Here is a 26,138-nt window from a genome sequence, read left to right on the forward strand (position 1 = left end):
ATATTTAACTTCAACAGAAAATCTTTAACCAAAAATCTACTAAACAGGGAGGCTTTTCTGCAGCGTATGTTGTCTTTTTGACTGATTGAAAATCAACAATATAATGGACATCTGAGTGAACTAGTTTATAGTGAAAAGTCTCAAAAAAATGGAAAAAATATTAATATTAAGTAAAAATAACAATGCAACAATTAAAAATACTTGTTATGGAGCAAAATTCCTCATGAAATTAATGTTGTCGCTTGTTATGATGAAGCTAATTTTAATGTACAGCTAGTTTAATACATAACAAAATGCATCATATTTTATAAGCCCATCAAATGTTTTCTGTACATCTGCAAAGTAACTCCAGCTGCCAGATAAATGTAGTGGAGAAAGGGGTACAGTGTGTTCCTCTGAAAGTTTGTGAAGTAAAAGTATAAAGCATGTGGAATTACTTCACTTAATAACCTTTTAAATTTGTCAACACTTCAGATCCTGACTTCATTCTTGACCTTGGAAACGGCAGTCGACAATACTGTTTTGCCGTACGATCCAGTTGTGTTCAAATTGCTGCAATATTTATTCAGGAGTTTATCTCGGAAGATGGTGTTGCCCTTGATTTGAGCTTGTTTTGTCATAAATGTTAAAAATGTAGTTAAGTACAATACTGGGGCATTTTAATACAATATTGTAAGTTTCCCATTGATTTATCTCTGCTGCACAAAAATGAACTATTTTAGATGTAATACTGGTGGAATAGAAGTAAGTCATTTCCTTGCAAACTCAAGGTACTTTACTTGAGCATCTACATTTTATGCAATATTGTATTTGTACTTTGTATTTGTAATATTGCCCTTCTTATTCCACTACATTTTTTTATTACAATATTTCACACCCTTCTTGTTGCCATGTATCTCCAGATCTGGTGATTTTTGATATTCTGATATGTTCCTTTTGTGTATTGAGAAACTTCTCCTACTTCTTAAGCTAAATCAACTCTTTAAAAACCCTCTTGAATCAGCTGGAAAATGCATAGCCACAAAGCGGATAATGGTTGTTTTCTAACCACATAAAACATTTTTTTCAGTATAGTTCACACAGGAGAGTGATGCTGCAAACATGCAATCCTATAGAGTATGATGCACTTTTGTAGATTAAATTATTGCAGTATAAAGGAGTTCGAATTAGCACAAACGTAAAAATCTATAGCAGTAAAATGCAACATACACATTAATGCAGCAGTAATATTAATGCAAAACATCATATATAATAGTAAAGCACATTTTTTCTGCACAATCACAACTTGTACTTTTCACTGATAATACTGACAAACTAAAGACTCTGAATACTTCTCCCACCACCGAGTACATGCACCGATATTACTGTATTATCCTGCTTGTGCTGGATCATAGAAATTAAGGGTTTGCCATTGTGAAAATAAACTGTCACTGACTGATGGTAAACAAGTATTTGATGATAAACAGGCCAGCTCAGACTGACCTCAGTCTGCACAAACACTGACGGTATGGTGCCTAAAACGCCCACATAGGAGAAGCTGTCATGCAAATCACAAATGGAGAAAACTGAGATGATTTATCTGTCTGAAAACCTGAGAGTGAATTGTGAATCAGGCTCAGCTCTGAGTATGTATTGCCATATTACTCTCTCTCTCTCTCCACTCTCTCTCCCTCTCTCTCTCTGCTGATGGGAGGAGCGCAGCGCAGCTCCTCTCTGTATAAGAAGTGTTGAGCGTTCAACAAGGGATTTTACACAGCTACTCAGGAGAAACGAAATGATCTGCCCTGGAGCCGCAGCAAAATGCTGGATGGACACCTACTCCTGGGATGGTTATCGTTCACAGTTATAGTGTATCTTCTCAACTTGCCTGGACCAACCGCAGCGTATTTCGGGTAAGGAGTGACAGACGCAGTATGTCCATGATGCTGCTTTCATTGATTTGATTGGTTCCTGAAATACAAAGCATGTAACAACTTTTTGTCTCCTCTGAACTTTCTTTAACACAAGTTTATATCGCGTGTCTGCAACTAAATCAATCTTACTAACTTTGATTTGTTTTATTGAGTAGTTTGATTGTGTTATTACGCGCGGGTCAGTGAGGTGTCATTTGGCCGCGGTTGCGCAGCGCTCAGCGGCCTCGCATGCTGGTGGCTGCAGGCAGCAGGTTGCCTGCACGTTATTTGGCCTCACTGAAGCTGCTGACAATTAAATCATTTTGTGACAAGCAGGGTCAGAGAGTATCTTAGCAAGCCCATAAACACAGCATGTATTATAGATATAAATACGCAGCCTCGGAGCAATGTTGGCCGAGCAGAGTTCATCCCATTCTTTCCACTGTAAAGTAACCCCTGGCATGTTTGAATGGCAGGTAGTGGTCGAGTGATTATTTTGCTGAAACACTTGTAAAATCATATCCTTAGTCGACTCTGAAAACAGCCGCGGAGCGAAAGGTGAGTGTATATGCCTCAGACTGCACAGCTGGTAACAATAAAGCAATCTGACTGACTGAACTGGTGGCCGAAACGTCTGCTCAGCTTGCACAGAAAATTCCCCCATCCAGCATAAACATCACACAACTCTGGCAGAGGTTTTTTTTTCTGCTGCTGCCTCCATCAACTTAAAAAAACCCTACTTGGAACACGTGTTAGGAAATTAATCAGAAAAATTTCGCGTTTTATGAATCATGTCATATACACAATACTGTTTAATTTAGAAAGAGCACATGGGAGTATATTTCAAAGTCATTCCCAGGGAACGCCTTGGATTTTAGGTGTAGCCCACTATGACCTCCACTTCAGAGTGCCTACTAATGCACTGAACTCCAGTCTGCCTGCTCACTCACATGAGCTGCACTCTTGATTTTTTCCAGTCTTAGCTACAGAAGAGTATTTACCCTGCAAGGAAGTCAAGGTCGTTCAAATGTCAGGATTTCAGCATGTCAGGTGGGAGAGCAGCAATGTTTCACCTGGACCAAAAAAGAACCCCAAATGACAACTTGTCTTTAAAAACTGACAGAACAAAATGTACCAAAGTGGCATGTCATAGTAAACAGAAGCAAGCGCTTAGTGCTTTTCTGCAGTATCTACAAGTATCCATGTTGATGGGTGTTGTTAGTGCTCCCCTTGGCTGCAAACAGTGCAGACGTGCACAGAGACAAATGGCCACAGACTGTGGAGTGATGACACATGAAGCCTTTCCAGCAGAGTCAAATTTATGGTACTGTAGGCATGGGTGTTGTGCAGGATCCAGGAGTGTTAGTTGATCTGGGAACTGTTGTGAATCTGCAAGAGAGCACAGGAAGTGTCCCCTAAGGGCCTGTTAGACTTGTGTGTTAGACCTGTTGAAGGGGGTTTTAGCTTCTCTTGGATGTATAAGCTCTCTTAATAAGGTATCTTGGTAAAATAAATGTATGAAAAGTTTCAAAAAAGCAGAAAAAGTATTATAGTACAACTATTTTGGGAGTACTGAGTCATTTTACACACAGTTTTTCACATGTGGTAAATGTAGTTCTCTTGGGTGTTGCACCAGAGTGTTGGCACTCATCTGAGTGATGTAAACATGCTGCACGGCACCTGTAACAGCTCTGTATGATGGAAATATCTCAGCCCTTCACAGTAAAACGTCACCATGTGTAATGCTCATGCACACATCGAGTCCTTTCTCTGTCTCCGTCTTTGGTTTCAGCTCCGAAGTTGCATTAGAAGGACAAATGTAACCCTGCTCTCTGTTTCTGTCTCCCTCCCTGTAGCAGTGTCGCCCTTGGCAGGCAGTGTGTATTAAGTCTGACGTGCCAAATTGGCACTCACATCAGCCTTAATGGTCCTAATGGTAATGCATATTTACTTATTCAGTTAGCACTTGTTTTCAATTCCCTCTGTCAGTCTGTTCTCTATCTGTGGCCTGAGTAGAACGCAGAGACATGTGGTATTACGATACTCCAGATTTATTATTCTGCCGCTCAGTGAGCAGGGAATATGAATGAGTGTCAGTGAATGATTTAGCCCTGCAGCTGAGGAACATGAAACATAGTGAAAGACCCTGCACAGGTGACACAGATACAAAATGTGACTGCCCCGTGGCCAACTTCCCAGAAACTCGACACCGGTGACACTCCGGCACAGTCCTGCTCAGCTTTGACTGTGGGACACACTAACACAAACCTGTTCAAATAAATATCCCATGAGCACGAGGCATCCTAGGGCCTCTTGAGTACTGATTTACTCAAAATAGAGGGTCAATGTTGCATACCCAATTTCCAGAGTGCGGTGGAGCGTAAGTGTAACATAAACACAATCTCTCCTGCCCATAGTCTGCGCAGTCGAGGGTGGGGTGGGATTTCTGGCGTAGTCAAGCACCCGCTTAAATTGTCATCCTTTGCCACAAGAATGTGAGCTCATTTTCTCTCCCTCAGCCTGTTGTGGCAGGTGCTGGTTCTGCTAAATCCGTTATCATTAGAGTTTGAATCGGAGATGTTCCCTTTGCTTTCATTACTTGACTTAATGTACTTACCTGTACTTTAATGTTACAGCACCTTGATGGGATATTGTATAAACTTTTGAATAAGGAAGTAATTTGTTTGCTCAGTTGACCCCGTCGAGGCTCGGAGGACTCTCTGAGACAGCAGTGTTGATTTAAATTTGAGTTTTGGTAAAAGGCCTGTCATTCTGTGGTCTTGTAAACTGTGCTGAATGCTAGTCCTAACAGTGACTCAAGGGTTTGTTTTTATTTAGTTCATGTGCGACATATACAGGAAGGCTGCCCACAGTCATGCAAGTGGGATTTACCAATCACAGAGGCACCACCGCAGCATCCGGAAGAAGCGAATATAGTGGTTGCTATTAGTTGCTATTTAATCACTGCAATATCCTTAAACAATCTATCGTCACTTTGTTCCTGAGGCTGAGCTGATGCCCTTTCAGATGGTATTATTGTTTTCAGCGCTCCATTAAGTGAGGCACAATGCCAAAAACAACAGGATAACAAATGGGATGTGTGTAAATTTACTGAGGAGGAGTGATTTTTCAGTTTGCAGCTGTAAAAGGTTTTTATCACTGCGCTGAATTAGTTCCTGGTGTGTATCAAACAGCAGCATGCTTTAAAGTTTAAAGGAGCCACATTTCTTAGCACAGAAATGTTACAAGTTGTTTTTTAAAGCGGCTCCATGTAAACATTTCCTACTCTGTCTCCCTTCCCGTCTTCTGGTTTGCCCTGCCTCATGTGCGTGCCGGCATCCCTGCAGTGGTTTGTGGGGAGCTGCTGGGTGATTACCACTCATTAGGAGCAGCAGAGTTAGTGTGGGCTCAGGCTGGCGATGCCTGGCAGACAGTGGTGGCGGGCGTCTCATTACCAGGCCTTAAGGACTGATTAGCCCTGACGTGCAGCAGGGCGGGGAGCACCGTTGATAGAGGGATTTCCCAACTTCATAGGATATCCTGTGGCTACAGCCACACCTCAAAGGGTATCACTTTACTGTGAGCCAAGAAGATAGGATTCTCTCAGCTCTGGTGCTGTGACCATGTAGCGTGGTGAGATCACGCAAAAACCTGGAGGCTTAGATAACGGACCGCACTGCCTCTGAAAAGAGAGAGCTTTGTTTTCTTTATATTTCTGTTTGATACATCCGGATTTGAGCTAAGCTGTGCTTTGCTTTGACTGCTCTGCTCCTTGACATCCCTGTGGAAAGGCCTGTGATGCTCGTGGATGCCACAGGGTGGTGCAGCGCCTTCTGAGAGTGCAGGATGGTCCTCATTCAGCACTTTGTGACCTTTTGTGTAACAGTAGGAGAGTGGGAAATGAAATGTAAAAACATGAAATGTAAAGGCAGCCAAGTCTGTGTAAAAATAATTCAGGAAAAGAAAATAGTTCTACGTATGCTTAGTTGTGGTCGACCTGCATGACATGTACGAAGTGTCTTTCAACTTCAGCTTACAGAGCAAAAATCCCCCTTTCTGCACAGAAAATCATGTCTTCTCTAAATGAAGTAATGTTGTTTGTTTTACAGGTTGAATCATCAGAAATTGCAGAGTAGTACACACCTTTGTTATGGAGGTTTCAGTGGTGTCTGTAGTGGGTTGTTATCTCATACTGTATAATAACATGGTTGTTCTGAATATTTTTGAAGATTACGTGGTTTTTAAAATGTGTTTGGCCTGCTCACATCCAAAAGACTTACAGTTCTGGTGTCATCAGCATGCAGAGGAGACCGCAGCTAAGACATACTTGATTGTAAAAAGGACCGTCACACCAGTCGGCTGTGCACTTTATTGGTCGGTAGTCAGAAGATATGGGAAAGAAACTCCCGTTAAAGGAGACTTGTTGGTAATGCATGATGATCTTTGCAGATGGAGCTGGAGACATGGGCAATTTGCAAAACAGGAAAACTAATATAGACTCAAGATACTTTTAGTGGTCAGGCATTGATGAGATGATGCTAGTTAGTGTGACCGCTATGTCCTGTGTTTTCCATGCTTGACCACAGGCATTTTCTCTGCCTGGTTTGTGGGGATATAGAAAAGACATGGCACTTCACATACATGCCAAGATTAGCAGATTGACAAACCCTCACTTAAGGCTTTGGGCTTCTGAAGAATATTTTCTCATGTCTAACAGTCAGTTTTCACAATGTTAAATATCTTTCTGCAGCTTCTAGCATGAAATCTTGTTTTAATCTCCTGCACCTGTTGACAAAGATTAATAATTTCATAAAGGATGAAAGAAAATACCTTTTCAAAACTGCAGGGTTCGACTTTCACTGTGCTTTATCAGGACGTTCATCTTGCATAAACACAATCCTATAGAAGCATGACCTGACATGCACTCAGATACTCCACTTATATGTGTGTTTGCCAAATGGGTGTTATAACATGGACTAAGGTTTGCCCCAAAAGGGATATTTATCTATAAAGCCTGAGTATTAGTTTGAGAATGGACACAGTCAGACGTACACTGACATGAAATAGGCCTAGGCACGGCAGGCGATCCATGCTGCCATTAACCCCGAAGTGTTTCATGTTGAAAATGGTCGATTTGCATGACTTTAACAGGTTACTGCTGCTTTAATCATCAGTCAGTTGTCAAAAGTCAAACATTTTCACCCCAAGCGACAAATGAGCTGTGTGTACATGCACAGAAACTCATGCTATTTGTCAAGTGAGGGAAATTAACAACACATTTGTCTTTAACCCATTCAGATTCCCCATCTATTCAAATGAATATAACTTTTCCAGGATTGCTAGTTCTGACGTTTACTGTCACCTGCCGCACCAAAATGCACAAACTTATTTAATTGGATGTCTATAAGCCAGTCACAGTGTTCCACTTCATCTAAAGTGGACTACAGAAGAACCACACCCCCTTTCTTCAGCAAGCAGGGCCACCGTGAGGCAAGGAGGAAGTGCAACACACATTACAATGTATTAATGATAATGTTAAAGAACATCATTTGTGCTTAATCTATGTTTAAAGTAAACATGATATGTTATATTATATACACTTGCCAAAATATCACAAGTTTATACCTAACACTCAGAATGTTGTTGAGGTGAATGTCACTCAAAGGGAAATGGGGAAATTTAGTGGGAAATATAATGCATTATAATGTATTTTACAGATTATGTACACAGAGTATACAACTCACTATACTTAGACAATAAAGTTTTCTGGAGATAATTCAACTTTTTAATCTTTAAAATGATCAAAAAATAAAAATAAATGCACAATGCGGTCTAAAGCATCACCTCATTCATTATTACGAGTTAACTTTTCCTAAAAAAAAATAATTCACTTGTTTTTGTTGGAAAAAGGTCTCCTGTAGTGGCTTCTTGCTTGTTGATTGTAATGAACATAAAACTTGTGATTTAAGTTAATTTAGAGTAAAGGAACATAGAGGGAAAAAAATAAGTAGTACTTTCAGTAGTAAGAGTAAATAACCGTTAATGAACTCAGCCACTTGTAGTCACTGAGGCGAGAGTGATTCAAAACAGCGACTGTTTTGTTTTGGATTTTGTGGTTTGACTTTGCATGCTCGGTTTATTCACAGGAGTGCTTTTGCCCAGAGTAACAGCCATGAACAAGCCTGACATTTCCAGCATTTGCACACTTTTATCTGCTTTATTGTTTGTAAACTGCTCCCTCACCAAATTATCATTGGTCTGGGTCTTGTGCCTGCATGTGCGAAGCGGTGAGAGCCCAGTACAGTATGTGTGCCTGAACGTGTTTGGTGCGTCGGTGCGCTGGTACAGGGCTGCTCTGTGCCATGGTGTAGGCTAGAACAGGGGAGTCATGCGGACACTGCTGCGCGCCCAATCTGTGCCAGTCACACAGTGACTATAACTGAGCTGCTGACCTTAGAAGCCTTGAGTTCTCACATAGCAGTTAAACCTCTTACCATGCCCCACACTCCCATTCCCAAACCCAGGTCCTGGAGTCCTGCTGCTCAGCTACCAGCGCTCACATTCACGGCTGTGGATTAAAAAATTAGGCTGAGCAGTAACTTTTCCCCCCTTTTTTATGGATTGAAAAAGAAAGATATTCTTCTGGTTTTTGTGTGGAGAAACGTATTTAAACTATTTAAAAGAAAATATGGCTAATGCATCGTGTCATTGACATTTAAAATATCAAGAGAGTACATGCACAGGAACTCGACCCGATCTGTCAATTAGTGGGAGTAGTCTGACACGGCCTATGTGGGTTGTAAATGACCTATGTGGGTTGTAAATGACCAGAAGGGACAGCAGATGATATAACACTGGGTCATATCCTGTTAAGTCATACAAGATAGCGGACTTTCCCCCCTCACACTGTGAATAGCAGTCCTTCTAGACGTTGCATGACATCCCCACTTCGCAGAAAGGCTCATTACTCAACTAATAATGACTTGCTAAGTCCCAGGCCAGTACCACTTTGTTTTCAAAGTCGTTTTGTCATGTTACTGTACTGTGTCAGCCACAGCTTGTTAGGAGTAGTCACAACACCCAGTGCTTTCAACCAGTGACTAATCTTATCTTAGCCTCATACATAATCGTTTACTCTTTCCCCTATTTCTTGTTTTAAAGTCTTGGGGAATGATGGGTGTCACTGTGCTTGTTGGGGAGAAAATATCTGAGTTCAGTGCAGGATTTTGTCTCTTATTAACTTCTTGGAGGTGGACAATAGCCTCGAGACTCCCTGTACCAGAGAGTCATTCGACACTGATTCATGGTTTCTTTAATTATTCAAGTTTAAGCTGTGGAGCACATTGTCAGCTATAGTTAGAGTGGGCCAGAGGGAAAACACCACACACACTCACATTCCTACAACCTCTGGCATGGCCTGGGCTGTGATACACCAGATGGGACTTGGGCAGGGTGGTCTGAAGTTCATCCAACATTTCTGAGAAAAGCACACACTTTTTTCCCCCCAAAAGGAGCATTTTAAACACTGAAGGCAGGAGGAAAATGTGAAGGAGAGAATAGGAGATCAGCACTGGCGAGTTTAATTTCCTACAAAAACTTGGTGTTTGATTTTTGAAAAAGTATGCACAGATTAATCTCAGGTGAACATAGTAGTTTGTCTTCATGACAGCTAAACTGTTCCAGGACACATGTTCATGTCTGTCATTGTCTTGTATAGGTTACATCCGTAGACATCGGTGGTTTTGTCTACGGGAGGCTTTGTTTTGAGCCAACAGCTGGGCGGAATGATTGGCATCCGTTTAGAGTAATTGACCAATGGGAATAGGGGAAGTTCGGAGAAGAGGGAAAAGGGAGGAGAAGGAGGAGGGGGGTACGTTGTGATCTAGGAGACACTAGACCACACAACCTGCAAGTTCAGACTAATGGAGAAACTGTGGCTTTTGTGCTTTTTCTGCCTGGGCGCGTTCAGCCACGACTGACTCTTGTAGGTGTTGACTTAAGGTAGTAAGTGCCCGTATGCATGTGCACATGCACGCATGCACACACAGACACACACACACACACACACACACACACACACACACACACACACACACACATCGACACACGTGTCGATGGTAACTACATACAAACTGGGCCAACACCTGTTAGCCTTGTGGAGGGAAGATAATAAACAAGACACTGGCTGAAAATCACCAAAACACGTTCCTATTTTCATTCTTATCTTCAAATATGAGAAATAACACTGCAGCAGAAGTATGTTTGCTTTGGCTTTGTTCAACAGGTAAAACACCAAAGAGAGCGTTTTCTTTGGAAAAAAGGATCTCTTAAGTATCATATTAAGTACTAATATTACAGAACATAAAAATCTGCAAAAATCTAGCAAAAATAATGTTCGAACATGTTACAGCAGGAATGTGATCAAAATTGGGGAGAAATTAACAACACCGGCAGCCACAATTACAGGTTTCCCTGACGTTAGCATGTAGCTACTTTTAGCAGTCCGTGTAATGTAAACAAACAGTAGTTTGTTCCTGGAGCTGATCATCACATATAGAAGCTTGAGCCTTTTACATACATTTACCAAATTTTGTAAAACTTTGTCCATGCTTGAAATATGAATGATTAATGATGACATTTAACATATAACATAAGTAAAAGCAAAATACCCCCTTTAAGGCATAACAACAAGTTTAAGGATTGTACTGAAGGGGACATTTCAAAGTTGAAAAATTAACTCTGTACTCTCTGTTGGACAAACTTTGTAATGGTGATTGTTTCTAAATGACCTCAGACATCAACCATTGGCATTTCTGTACTTTAATTTATTTTTTTAGTGATAAGCTCAAATTGGCTGATGTATCATCTCGTTCGATGCTCCAGCTGTGATTATTTTTTATTACCAATTAACTGTTGATTATTTTTCCGGTTAAGATATGTTTATAAAATGTCAGAACATTGTGAAAAATTAACCTCAATGTTTTCCAGTGGCCAAGATGATCATCTTCAAATAGTTTTTTGTCCGAACAAGATACTTACTTTACTAGTTAGTCAGTTGTTCGAAGAATTGTTAAAGGGCTACATCTAATATTTGTAAAGTTTGCTGTTTTAGCCTCGTTAGATTAATCTATAGCACATGGACTGAGCCACCTTTGTTTATATATGACTGTATGAATAACACCAGAAGTTACAAAGGATTGTGTGTTTCAATTAGGCCCAGAAAGAGATAACAATAAGAGATAACAGGATTGCCACTATCTTAGAGTTTAATATTACACCTTCTTAACTATTTACATACCAAACTAGTGAAGAACAAGCAGAATAACCAGCTGAGAGTCACTTCTGTAATGTAAAGCCAGAGAGGGAGTGATGATGGTGAAGTTTAGTGCTAGTCAATGATTTCCTCGAGGGAATCGACTCTGAGGCTCCTCAGTGTGAAACGGGGTGTTTTCACTGAGCAGACTGCATTGGAAAATGTATATAAAGTAAATGTCATGGGCAATGGGAGGTGCTGACAGGTAGAGAGAAAGGACTAAACAAACTCTGGTGTTACTTAGTGAAAGACAGTGGAGGAGGCGCGGCGTGAGAGTGGGTCAGTGATGTCTGCGAGGAGTGTGTAGAGGCAAGTGTGTGAATGGAAAAAGCAAAGCTGAGCAAACATCAGCAAGAATCCCACCTCACGTAGGATAATAATGAGTTTTATATGTTGGTGTTATATTCCACGTGTAATTGGTGTTGCTGTGCCAACACCTCAAACAACACCTCAAATATAAACACCTACAGAAAATGGTCCATGATGTGAAAACACAGTTACATGTTCTTACTTTCTAATTCAGTGTGATGGAGATGTAGGTCCGTGTGTTTCTGCAGCACAGCGTGAAAACAAGTATGCACTGATTAACTTGAGCAATGAATCAATAATTAATGTGTTGAATGGAGAGCGACTTTGTAAACGGCTACTCCAAAATCTGGTCAAAAGAACTGTATTCTGCTCTTGGTAGCACCTAAACCTGAGCCAAGATGAGCAACATTACGACCCATTTTGACATTTGTTGGGAGTTACAAAAGTAACTTTCGTTCATCACGTTTTTTTTTTTTTGTGTATTTATTTTTTATTGTTTTCATAACAGAAAAATATATACAAATTATGTATACAAATTAGAGATAAATGGTAGAGCTACACAGAACAATACATGTTTTGGTTTTTTTTGACAGAGTTTTTGACATTAGACAAACAAAACAAGGGTATAACATAAATGGCACAGCAACAGAATAACACTAATTCAGTTTTTAGACATTAAATCAAGAAAAGGTTGCCATATTTAAAAAAAGATATCCTCTTTAGTAGATATGATGTAGTGCATCACGTTTTTATGCTGGAAGTGAAGTAGTCACGTCGTCCTTGTGACTACCTCACTTCCGGCATTTACGCACATTTATTTCATTTTTATAACGGCTTATCGGGAAGTTTATTGCCCAAATCCTAGAGATGTAGTTTTGTAGCCTAAATGCAATGAAACTGCAGCCTTTTTTTTTCTTTTACAACATTGAACCGTATGTTTCTGTGTGATGACGTGTGCGCTCTGTACCCTAGTAGTAAACTCTCATATGGGTTGTTTTGGGTGGTATTGACAGATGACCTATTCTTTCATTTAGGTTGGGAATCTTGTTGGTTAATTTCCCAGTTAACTTCTTAACGTATCTATGACTATGTTCTCCATCCCATTCTACATCAAGAACATAGTTATTTCACGCAATTTGTTGATTTACGTATTATATGAATTTACCTATTTTAACCCAAACCCAACAACATTAACCATTAACCATGTGTTTAAAACTGTTACTGTTAAATAGAATAGTCATATATCTCATAAAATATCATACAAATCATACGTTATTAGAAGATATCATACAAACCAGTGTATGAAGATGGTTATTCAAATGAAGTGCAGTGCTGATTTTTAATGACTTTTTAATGATCTATAAAGCTTTAGTAGATTCCATTATTTACATTTTAAAAACCTTTTATAGATGTTCCATTACAAGAAAGTGGCGTCTCACATTTTACAGAATAACTGAGATGTCACAGTTGACATGTGGCTGTGTTTTTCCATTTTTACTCCAAGAAGTGGTCGTCGTCATGGGAAAACACACAAATGATTTCCTTTTGACCGGAGAGAGATTTGTAATGATTTTTGTGATTCAGCCACTGTGCTGTTTTCCAATTCTCTTTCCCTCTAGGTGAGTTGAATGAGTTCATTCTTCAGCAAACAGCAGAGTGATATTTTTTTTTTTACTTTTACAGATCACCATATTGGAATGTGTGACCCTTTTGTGTGACAGCAGGGGTCACAGTCCCGCATCCAGCGAAAATATTATCTTTAATTTCCAGCAAAGTTTAATCAAAGAGGAACGATTGATATCAACTCTGCTTTTAATTGTATAAATAAAACAAAAGTGCATCCAGTGATCGATAATATATCGACAGAAGAAGTGGAATCAGTGTACATCTGTGATACTATTTGACTATTTTCTGGTCTGCCACATAGTGGAAACACGCACACAAGCGAGCACCGGCCAGTAGCTTCTTCTCTGGAGACGTGAAGTGATTCTCCGCTCCTAATTCTCTCCCCTCCACGCTTTTTGCCTCCTGGCTGTCTTTAGCTCGAAAAATGCCTTTGTATAAAATAAAGAAAGTAAAAAAAAATGCAGAGACAGTAGCGCTGAGATCAGTGTCATGTCATCTTTGGCCTCCCTCCAGCTCCGCTCAGGCCATCTTTTTGTCTCGGACAGGCGGACGTCACACAGACAGTTGAGGCCTGTCACTTTAATGGTCTCTTGTTTTGGCAGACATGTGGGCTTTTGGAAGATTTGACGCTGATATGTGTTACTATGCATGCCTTACTGAGGAATGTGCACGTCATGTTCGTGGTATTTTAGTAAATTAAGACTACCATTTGTATCTTGGGTCTATTAATAATCAGAATTTAAACAAATATTTTCTTTTGAGTCACAGACATGTAGTAGTAAACTGCTTCCTTTGAAATATATATTAAATTCACATGATTTTTAATTCCCCACTGGTGTTTCAAATGGTCTTAGGCAGGTACTCCACATGGCGCCATCATTCAATCCCTGACCGTTCGCTTGCCATAGAAATGTTGTGGAACGGCTGTCAGTCATATTCAACATACCGGGGTCAGCTGGAATTGTTTGTTCTGGCACTTTGGATATGTTTCCTTGGCATTGTAAGCACGGTGTATTTTAACAAAGCACGAGACAAATAAGAGGAAAATGTTATTCACAGCAAGACAGTTCTCGTGCATTGTGTACACCTCGCTCTGTACGCCTCAAACCATACATTTTTTTACTCTCTAAGTGTGTTGGGAGAGCAATCTCTGTCAAGACACAGCTTGCCAGGTTTCCATTTGAAAATTCATAGCTGTCAGACAAGTTAAGCAAAGGCAAACACACTTTGTAAAAAGGAAACCATTTGACCCAATCTGAAAGTAAATCCTGATGCCTCCTTTTTTGATTTGACTGCTCAGATTTTTAAGCAGGCTGTGAATGCGTTGTAAAGACAGTATCGAATAGCATATGTGAACTATTAAGTCCATTGGTATGAAACTGAGCACCCGAGGGGAAACATTTCAGTCAGTTATTGGACTTATTAAAACAAATCTCTAGTTGAAGAACTCCTGTGACCTTCTGCTGGAGGCTGAAGTGAATATGAGCGGTGACAGAATCTTCTCTGGAAAACAGTAATGAAGTAAAAATGTAAGTAATGTAGATCACCGATCAACACATCTGCTCCATTGACTAAACCGGTGTGGACGTCCAGCAGGTGCTCTGCACCTTTACAAAAATATTGTGGAATCATTTCTTTGACACTGCTTGGCTGAAACCAACAATGTGGCTGGTTTCCCATTTGCTGTGGTTACTCTTCACAGTCTTATAGTTGGACGTCTTCTAATTTGGTTGGCTGCATGCACACTTTTTATACACACAAAAAGGGACGGACATCGATTCATGATTGTGCGTTCGGTCGTGTTTGTGCATGTGAGTTTGTGAGTCCCTGTCCATCTGCAGCTAATCTTGCACTCATCAGCCTCATATTGTTTTGTGCAAATTTATGACTGTATGCTTAAGGGACTCTAGTGGTTGTGGTGAAAAAATCTCTATTGTATTGACTGTTTTATACCATTATTGGCTACTGACTGCACATTACTCTTAACCGGCTGATTTGGGCTGCAAGTGATCAGCACCAAATCACAACGCAAAAAGCATTTCTTGGCCACATTTTGGCCTTTATCGTGCCTCAAAAACTGACATCCGTAGAAAAGTTTGTTCTCATTTTAAACCAGAGCATCTGCAGATTAATTCAGTCCCCGATAAATTATGAGGCACTAAATTCAGGCAAGATATAAGATATACAATAAATCTTCGTTTTTGTTATCTTCACCACCATCTTGACTGTAATGGAGCTGGGATATGTGTAAAGCTCTATCCAATCACAGCACACTAGGGCGGGACTATAGCTCTCTCAACTCTTCTTTGTTTCGGAGGGGACACACCTGGAGCAGATCTGCACCCTACTGAGTGCATATTTCTAGCTGATTTATAATGCTGTGATATCTAGTTTATTAGTGCAGCATTAGGCGAGGAGTCAAAGTGTTCTTTAAATGTCCCAAAGTCCGTCTGCTAAGGCACATTGGCCAGAAGATTTGTGCTTTTGTGATTTCTGTAAATCCATTTATTCTTCAGTTTCTCTTTAAGGGTGTAAAGGAGGCCAGAAATTCCACATAATGAACAACTACGGTGCCAATCCTGTCAGTTGGTGTGACCAAAATGGTCACAGGCTGACAGTCATGTCCCCCGTGTGTGTTTATGAAAGTAATGCTCTGCTCTCCCCATCACAACCTCAGAACGCTGGTCGTCGGTTTTGCCAGCTATGTGGCAGTCCCCGCTTTGTGTGTTTTATATACGCTTCCCTTAAATAAACTGACGAAAGGAGTGCAAGTCTACCACATGTTCTCCATACCATGTTTAGAACTGAAACTTGTGCTTGTTATATTTCAAATGGATTGCAGCTTTAAGGTCCTGAATACTGGACTTTTGTTACAGGGCTTCTATAATGAGAGTGTAAATCCTACTGTGTGATCATGTTTAAATCTATACAGCACTGCTGTGAGTGACCCCCCCCCTATATGATATAAATATTAAACCAAGTATCCGCTGGCTACTGTTTCACTTGCATGCAGTACGACTGTCACGTTCACTGTGAGCCATTGTTTAAAATATGTCCCCATTCTTTACCTCATACCCCATACTGAGCTGCTGGTGCTGTGACTTGATAAGTGTGTGAGGTCTTAAATGGGGACACTTATTATAAAAAGAAAGAACTCTTCCACCTCTGCAGAGAATTTGCTCTATACACAGACACGCCTGTGCTGGAGGCTGATCTCAATCTCCAGCAAATGTTGAATTCCCCTGAACATTAACCACCGAACAGCTGAATTCATTTGAACATTAACCAAACTCCTGAGCATTATATGCCCCAGCTGTGCTTCCTGTGCTGTTTATGTAGTATATCTTTGCAACTCTTATTGTTTATCCAGGAAGGTCAGCATCCTGAACTTTATTGGAACCTTTTATCAAGATGAATCCACTCCCTCTCTGTGCCGTGTTTTAACTGACCTGAGTGTGTCTATGATCTTTCCCTCCAGGTTGACAGGTAATGAACCGTTGTCTATCCTGCCACTGAACTCTCTACCAGAGGAGAACGTGGGCAGGGCCCACTACAAGCTGTGCGACCGGCTCAAACTGGAAAAGAAGCAGCGCAGGATGTGCAGACGAGACCCGGGTGTGGCGGAGACTCTGAGAGAGGCCATCACCATGAGCGCCCTAGAATGCCAGTATCAGTTCCGCTTCGAGAGATGGAACTGCACCTTAGAGGGGCGCCACCGAGCCAACATACTAAAGAGAGGTATGGGCTTTTGAAAAGCTACTAAGCCAGGCAACTAAATGCAGAGTAAGATTTACAATATTTGCCTCAAAATGTATTGGAGTAAAAGTATTAAGCTGAAGGATCAAGTAAAGAACAAGTACCCCAAAATTGTACTTAAGTATAGTACTTGAATAAATGTATCTAGTTACATTCCACCACTGATTTAAGAGTGATTTTCCTAATACTCATCATGATTGAAGTTATTAAGTTTAATACACATGTCAACAGTGGTTGTCAGAACAAAAATCAATCTTCCCACCAGCTAATATTCTTTGCTTTTTCTTACAAAGGCATAGACAAAGTGTAATTCTGTTCTCCTTCAGATTAATGTTAATGATAGTTCTTGTGCTGTTTTTTGCCTGCATTATATTCTCCTTCCTTCAAAATTGAAACTGTCAAAAGTAACATGATAATAATGCATTAATGCAAATTTGTCATAAGACACTCACGCAAAAAAAGGATTGTGTTATGATAAGCTTTTTGCCCAAAGTAACTACGAAGCAATGGTTAAAAAATAGTATTTTGAAAGTCAAGTTCAGTGACAAAGCCCTGCCAGATCAGTCTGTTGACAAGACCAAAGTAATTTGCAGTTACTGGTAATGTGGACTGAGTTATCACTGGAGTACATCTCGTCTTTTGCTAAGCCAGCACACTGCTAACGATGCAGACAGTCCTGTTAGCTCCAAAACATCTAGCTTGCAGCTGGCAAATTAACACTGTGGAGGATGAGGGTCTGTTTGAAACCACCACCGTATCCAAGTTACACAACTTGTATGAAGACCACACAAGTAGCTGAGGAGTGCCTGGAACACTTTGTGAACAGATAAAAAATGTGCATTCAAAAAATGTGCAGTTAATTTGCAATCAACTAATGACAATTATGTGATTAAACATGATAAAAAAAAACTGCTCTCCGATAGATTTTGGTGCACCAAACTCTTTCTTATTTCCTGCTTTTCATTTGTCATTCTCCGATATCCTTTCCCAGGATTTAAAGAGACAGCCTTCCTGTACGCCATCTCCTCAGCGGGACTCACCCACGCCATGGCCAAAGCTTGCAGCGCTGGACGCATGGAGCGCTGCACGTGTGACGAGGCCCCGGACCTGGAGAACCGCAAGGCGTGGCAGTGGGGTGGCTGCGGAGACAACCTCAAATACGCAAACAAGTTTGTCAAGGACTTCCTGGGCAAACGCTCCAACAAGGACCTGCGTGCACGCGTGGACATGCACAACACAAATGTGGGCATGAAGGTTAGTGTTCAGGATCAGAACATGACAGTGAATTATTTGCTTTGAATTATTTTGCTTTTGCTTTGAAGTCATTTTACTAGTGATGGGGAGAGATACAAAGAAAGTGACATCATTTTCTTTTACATTAAGCTGCTCAATAAAACATTTTTATATTATCAATCAATAATGGACCAAATTACTATGTGTAAACTTTTTATAGAGCACGTTTAAAACCAACCTCAGTTGACCAAAGTGCTGCACAGTTATTAAAAAACAATAAAAATCATACACAAATATAGTAATAAATAAAAACAATGAAAACAATAAAATACTAAATATCTAAAAAAAAAAAGGAAATAAAAGAATAAAAAGTAAAATTATCACCCAGTTAAGGTTTACCAGGCAGAAAGCACAAGATGCTTTGCATTGTGGGAAGTGTAGGATCCAGTATTTTTACCAGTATTAGGGACAAAACATTTTAATACATTGGCCTATTGCATAGATTTTGACCACTCTTGCTTTCTATCTCTTGTGGGTCCCAAAAATGGTGGAATTGCAACACTTTGCACAACTGTTGAAAACAGTGTTTATTTAATGTCTTTTTCATTGATAATCATCTAACAGCAACAGTAATTTATTAGTTTGTCTAAGGCAAACATAATTAACTGTGACTTGCTGACTCAGTGAGATTAAATTTTAGGGAGTTACGTTGAAATGAAAAACAGTAAATTACACAATAATTTAATCACAGGATCTTTACACCAACTGTCATCTCAATTTGCCTTTTATTAAAGTAATAATTTCAAAATTTCAAAGCAAAAAAAGAGAGTTTGATATTTCACACCCATGAGGCCAACCAGGACACACTCAATCAAGTAAACAGTTTGAATGGGGTCGGAGTTCAATTGGAGCCACAGACACTATTTAAACAGAAATGTTGGCTGCTCACATGAATCAGTTAAATGGTGGGAAAACAGTGATAATATAATACAGGCTGAGTTCTGTGCAAAGATGTAGACAAACAGCAGCATGAAGTGCCAAGTCATTGTGCACCTTATCCCGGATATACTGCACAGCCATATCATTGGTTTTGCTTTTGTAATGCTGGAGTTTAAATATTACAGTGCTGGTAAATGACTGCTGTCCAAGACGAAACACACTGTCCAAATATATGGTTAGAATGAGCAAAGAGGAATTTAATATGACCACAAGAGTATGACATTGATAGAGTTATTCATGGGGCATCATGGGAGAGTGAAATTACTGACATAATAGTGTAGAGTTTCATGCTTCTGCAAGGAACTTGGGAAAAAAAAAGAAACCTAAACTGATTTAAAGTAATTGCCACTGTAAATTTGTTGAAGTCTGAGAGTGCTCATTAGTTAATATTTGGTTTTCTCTCCCAGATTAGATAGGCAACGACTCACATTTGTGCTTTGGCACAATTCAGCGATTGTTTGTGGTGAGCAAATATGGGTTTTTCATCTTGGAAGTGTTTTTAATAGTAAAATAAAAAAGAGGGAATGGTCTGAAGCTGTCAAGCCAAAGAAAACTAAAGGTTTGGAATCTGCTGCGTTTTACTCGGCTTTTCTCATATTGTAGCCATTTTCATTTTGGGTTCAAAATGAATTATAGCAGAGGCACACTTCCCAAATGTTAGCAGACACAAAACTCTCCCAGAAGACCAATGCAGGCTCTTCCTTTTCAGCTTTGCTCTCCAAAATCCAATCTCTCAGGAGATTTCATTTGTGATAAAAGATTTACAACATTGTTTTGCTCTTTTACATTTTTTTTATTTTATTTGCACATGTAGTGAGGTATACCACAGTCGTTCAGGATGAATTCCCACACGCAGGACGGAGCTGGAATGTGCTAGCCTCGGCTTCCCCCCGACATTTAAAAGCTGACCTATCAAATTTTCTTGACCTGCTGGTGTGATGAATATGCACTTCCTGTTCCCCGATCTCTTTCACAGTCTGAGAAAAGAACTGTAGATGCTATCCAAACCCCATCTTAGACAATGTGTTATTGTCATTGATTTTCGCACACACACTGCTTTTACTTTGCGGTTGATGCTGAGATGAACTTTGGCTGACTGTGAAGAGGTCGATTAGGGTTAAAATAACGTGTTGGTGGTCACTTTTGCTGATGATCTCCATGTTTCACTTGCAATTATCTATGATTTTATGTAGAGAGGGCTTTCTTTACTATTATTTCTCTTTCCCACTGTTTGCATAACTCATTTTCTGGGTAATGACATAATTGCCACACGAGTAGAACTGAATTGATTCTCTTCATTACCATTTCTTCATGCAGGCTATTTTTTAGAACATTTTTTTATCAAATTATGCTTTTAAAAGGTGATGGTGACAAAATCAGCCCTTTATAAAATGACTGGGGACATGTCCTATGATACTGCCCACTACCGCTGCAAGTAAATAGAAACAAAATGCATAAAAGTCAGAATGATTGTTTATATTTACAGAAAAAAAACAAGAGGTTATCAGTTACAAAATTAAATATCTTGCCTTTGTACTTTATTTCATTGAAAGTAAGTTAAAAAGGATTTGCAAATCATTGCATTCTGTTTAAATCACGGTTCTGTATATCTTAAGTGTCCTCTGTCTGAATGGATTGTCTATTTGAAACATTGTTATATATATATATAGTCCAAATATATTTAAAAATATTTTATAATAATTATTGATGCATTTATGCAAGCAGTGGTTTAATTTTCTCAAGAAAGGGCTCATATTAAGGGCTTAATATACTGCTATGAGGTTTAATAAAAAATAATAAAAAAATAAATGTATCATGTTTTTCATGTTAAATCGTGACCTGAAAAGCTACTATGCCAGGCAGCTAAATGCAGAGTAAGAATTACAATATTTGCCTCAGAATGTATTGGAGTAAAAGTATTAAGCTGAAGGATCAAGTAAAGAACAAGTACCCCAAAATTGTACTTAAGTATAGTACTTGAATAAATGTACCTAGTTACATTCCACCACTGATTTAAGAGTGATTTTCCTAATACTCATCATGATTGAAGTTACTGAGTTTAATACACATGTCAACAGTGGTTGTCAGAACAAAAATCAATCTTCCCACCAGCTAATATCCTTTGCTTTTTCGTACAAAGGCATAGACAAAGTGTAATTCTGTTCTCCTTCTGATTGATGTTAATGATAGTTCTTGTGCTGTTTTTCCTTTTTATTATGATATCAAAAAGAGCAGGCAATTTTATCATTTTCCGTCATGTCTTTACATTCCTCCCAAACCACTGCTCTCCACCCTTCATTATCCTATTATTGTGAGCATATTTATATAATTTGGCTCTTTGAAATTCTGCTTACTAAACAAAGACTCATTAAATGACACATCACATTCCTTAAATGTTTCGTGGCAGTTAACAGTATTTCATTGTCTCTGAACCAGTTAATCAAGGCCGGAGTGGAGACCACTTGCAAATGCCATGGTGTCTCCGGCTCCTGCACGGTCCAGACCTGCTGGAGGCAGCTCCAGCCCTTCCACGAGATCGGCAAGCAGCTAAAACAGCGATACGAGACCTCCATTAAGGTCGGCAGCTCCACCAACGAGGCGACGGGGGAGGGAGAGATCTCCACAGGCCGGAGCCAGCAGCAGCAGCAGCAGCAGCAGCAACAACAACAGCAACAACAACAGCAGCAACCACATCATGAGCAGCAGCAGCAGCAGCCCCTGCCTGGCCTCAACGACCAGATCCCTCGCACTATGGACTTGCTCCACATCGAGGACTCGCCCAGTTTCTGTAGGCCCAGCAAGTACTCATCGGGCACGGCGGCCCGTAAGTGCTACAAGGACAAGAACTGCGACGCTATCTGCTGCGGACGAGGCCATAACACTCAAAGTAGGGAGGTGACCCGGCCCTGCCAGTGCCAGGTGCGCTGGTGCTGCTACGTCGAATGCAAGCAGTGCACACAGAGAGAAGAGGTCTATACCTGCAAAGGGTAAACCTGTCGACCTCTGCGATCAGTGGAGGCAAGAGAAAGATGGTCGTGTTGAAGAGGAGTAGTCGTTTTGCTCTCAAACAAGGTTTTTCTTCCACTGTCGGAACAATTTTCTGCAAACAAAAGAAGAGCGAGTCGATGGAGGAGCAATAAGCACTTTGAGGGATTTCTGTGGGTTGGGTGTCAGAGGTCCTGTGGCCCCCCTGTCTGTTTGCAGATCAAAAAAACCTTCTCAGACAACTGGGTCAACATCTCAAGCTTTTTTTGTTTTGTTTTTTAAATCACGGCTTTGCCTTGGAGAGAAGCTTTTATTTTCCTATTGAATAAAAAAAATCTAATTTCACAAGAGCGTCCAGTTGATGAGGATCCAACACGAGGACAGTAACACCAACAGACTGGTTTCTGGGGTCTGGCCCAAAGAAGAATGGCGTGTGTGTGTGTGTGTGTGTGTGTTTGTCAATCTTTACATGTGTGTTTGTACGTGAGCACGTGAGAGGGGGAGGGGTGTTAGAATGACGACTTTTATGGCAATGAAAACCATATTCAGAGACTGCTAAAAAGAAAAAAAAGACAGGGTGTAAGATTTACTCTACACGCACATATTTACACTCACACACATTGTGTGTTTGCATATGTATGTAAATAAATTCAGTTATATTGTAATGATATTATACAAGCCACTTATCTAACTATGTTAAAACAAACCACTAACCACACAAATGTTTTGTTGTTTGTGTGCTCTCGCTCGTTTTTCTTCTTGATTCATGTCGACAAGGCCCTTTGGAAAGCAGCACACTTGTGTCCGTCGTCTTGCCGTGGATAATTTATAGATCCTTTGGGACTACTCCTTCACAGGGAGAAAAAAAAACAATCTAATTTTTTTCTTTTTTGTAAAAATATAATATGAAGCTGTTAGTAAATGCATTAACAGAAAATAATTAAACCAGTCAGTTTAGGCTATTCTCAGCCTTGAGCGAACCAATGTTCAGGGAATAACTTAAACCACTAGAACTATTTGGATAAAATAGGAAAGAAATCATGCAAATACACATATTATCCAAGTTGGACAGATGACAGTGGCCTACAACAGGTGATCACGTGACCAGCAAACAGTCCACGTGTGACTCACAGCAGAAATTATAGAGCTCCTCGGAGCTTGAATCTTTTTTTTTGTTTTGTTTTAACTTTTAATACTTTGAAGTTGTAAAGAAAACTGTGGAGAACTGGAGGAATGTAGCCCCCTACCATTTCACATCCTTTCCTCTTCAGCTGCCACAATATGATTGAGCCATATTCAACACGTGTAGACATGTAGCACGTACAGGAGAGAGCTGCATCGGTCAGTCCAAACAGTGAGGGGCAACCAAGACGGAAATCTAACTTGACGTGTCTGCAGAGTTGCTCAAGTGAAGATGAATGTGTAAGTCTCGTAGCTTATATAAATATATTTTATAAAGACTAATATTTGTGTAATGTTCGGCAAATTGATGTCTCAATGCAAACATTGGCAAGTCATTCAGAAGTCAGTGAAGTTGTTATAATACACATTTTTCAAATTGTTGCCTGGCACAAAGTGACACACTTATCTAAATGCAGCAAACTCAACCCTGCCATGCAACTACAGTGACACTTTACAGGAATAGTTTGACGTTTTGGGAAATACTGATTAACCTTCTTGCTGAGAGTTGGATGATTGATACCACTCTGGTGTTAAATGCTGCCTTTAAATGAGGCTGTGTGCATCGTGTTCACAAGAAGAGTTCATGAACACCACCTCTCGTGGTATTCACAACCTCGTAGGCAGAAATTTTCTGAAAGGTTGTGAAGGTTTGAAGCTATAGAAGTTAATTTTCCAGGGGATCGGCTATATAATGGTTTTAGAAGTGTAGAGTTTTTTTTGTCATAATATGTCTGAAGAATGTTGATATTCCCAACAGCCTTTGCAATTCCTGCACCATGCTACCCACTTGCTAAATTGTTAGCCTTGGTGGCTTTTGAACAGAAATATTAAAATGTATTATTAGCATTCACGTTGCTGTTGGAACCTGCTGAACCTCAAACAGGTTTCAAGTTTTTCAAGTTTCATTTGAAGACAGCAAAACTCAACACATAGCCGGTTAGCCTACTTTAGCATAAAGGTTGTAGTTAGCATGCTAATCAGTGAGCTTTACAGATGCTGGTAAGCAGATTTTATTACCTGTGCACAATGTCAGGCTAACTCTTTACCCCCTATTTTCAGTCTTTATGCTAAGCTAAGCTAACTGGCCGCGAGCTGTAATTTATAACAGGCACAGGTGTAAGAGTGGTATCGTTCTTATTATCTCTCAGCAACAACGCAAATCAGTTCCCAAAATGTTGAACTATTGCTTGAAGACAAAACCATAAAATCAAAGTTTCAGTTTTATAAGAAATGCCTCTGAACACAAACAATGCAGACAATATTTCATTGTATTCTCAGCACTTAGCTTCTGGGAACATTGTTATATACTTTAAGATATGCCTTGTTTTAGATGGGTATGAATTAACTACTGAGTGAGGGACCCAGCTTTGTATTATAGCGCCATCCACGCACTGAAGCCCAAAAGCCCTTTAAAGTATTTTAAGATCTGTATTTATGGATACAGTGCAGTGCAGATTTAAAAAAAATTGTAAATAGCAAAGGTTTCTTCTCCTGTGGTATAGAGACAAAAGTGAGGCACATGTTCAACTCTCACAAGCAACAGAAACACAAATTGGTAGCAATAGGAGACGTTTGTGGAGACAGCACACAGCTGCTGTAACGAGACGGTCACAGATTGTAATCAGCGACGCAGCGCCATGCCAAACATCCTTAAAAGCATCTTTTGCCTTTAACAGATGGTTTAATTTTTAAAGATGATTATCACAGTTTTTGAAATTAAAGCACCGTTCTTAACAGCGGTATCATGCTTTAGGAAGAGAGCCTTGCATGAGTTATTTGTCCTGAGGAGATGAATTCCAAGCATTTTGATATGAGAAGGCATGCCAAATAAAGACTGGTCAAAACATATACATAGAACTTTGCACGCTACATGGAAACCATAATAGCTATGCTGAGACCTGAAGCTTAAATGCCTGCTTCCCACAGCTTTCAGTGCATGCGCGTGCTGCTCACACACACACACACACACACACACACACACACACACACACACACACACACTCCTCGGCCCAAATATACTGAGGTTCTCTACTATTGAGTGGATTCAAAACTTGCATGACAGGAACACCAGATGCACATTGAGTGCATTTTTGTTTGTTTATAGATTGTACATAGGCCTAAAAATTTCTCCCGAGAAAGAGGAGCATGATGCAGCAGCCAGTCCTTTTTTTTTTTTTAGACATCACAGTCGTCCATATTCTCAAATCCAAAACTCTGCACTGTTTAGTCGTCAGTGGATCATGTACAAAATTCTGTTTTGTAGAGAAAAATAAAAGATAAATTATTTTTAAATATATTATGAGCATGTGTTTAGTGTAAATAACGTCAAAGTCTAAATTGATTTTATATCCTGTATTTTTTACTCTGTTTTTCTTTTGGGTGTTTGTTCTTTTTTTTGGGGTGGAGGCTTTGAGAAGCAGTGTATACTTTAAACATATTTCATTTCATATTTCATCGTTCGCTGTTATCTAAGCACTAACAAATCCTAACAAATTTAGAATCAACTCACCTTTAGCTGTCTTTTATTCATGCACACGATCATGACACACTTTTGAAAGTATTCAAACAAAATCACAGTCATCGACAATATTTTTTTATAGGATTTGATCTGTTTGTATAATCGTCTATTTTTGTGAAAAGACTTTGTAATGTTGGTTATCACCATACGATGCCTTATAAACTCATGATAGCATCAGCGTGGACTAGTTTATATTCACCTTTGGATCACTTTACATGTACATGTACTCTTTGTTAGGATTTGTGCTGTGCTTGTAAAAAAAAAGATAAAAACACATCAACCATGTATTGCCCTTTGTGATGATACTACACCAACAACGCTCTGT

General features: G+C 39.8%; 1 protein-coding gene across 1 annotated transcript; it reads left to right on the forward strand.

Annotated features, from left to right (window-relative positions):
* Positions 1 to 1,755: 1,755 nt before the first annotated feature.
* wnt9a (wingless-type MMTV integration site family, member 9A) lies at positions 1,756 to 25,244 on the forward strand. The gene is made up of 4 exons (XM_059345007.1): positions 1,756 to 1,892; positions 16,619 to 16,878; positions 17,888 to 18,150; positions 21,565 to 25,244. Exons 1-4 carry the CDS (start codon positions 1,801 to 1,803, stop codon positions 22,117 to 22,119), a joined length of 1,170 nt encoding a protein of 389 aa, XP_059200990.1. The 5' UTR covers positions 1,756 to 1,800; the 3' UTR covers positions 22,120 to 25,244.
* The last annotated feature ends 894 nt before the right edge of the window (positions 25,245 to 26,138 follow it).

This window comes from Centropristis striata, chromosome 11 (genome assembly GCF_030273125.1).
Source record: "Centropristis striata isolate RG_2023a ecotype Rhode Island chromosome 11, C.striata_1.0, whole genome shotgun sequence".
Lineage (NCBI taxonomy): Eukaryota > Metazoa > Chordata > Actinopteri > Perciformes > Serranidae > Centropristis > Centropristis striata.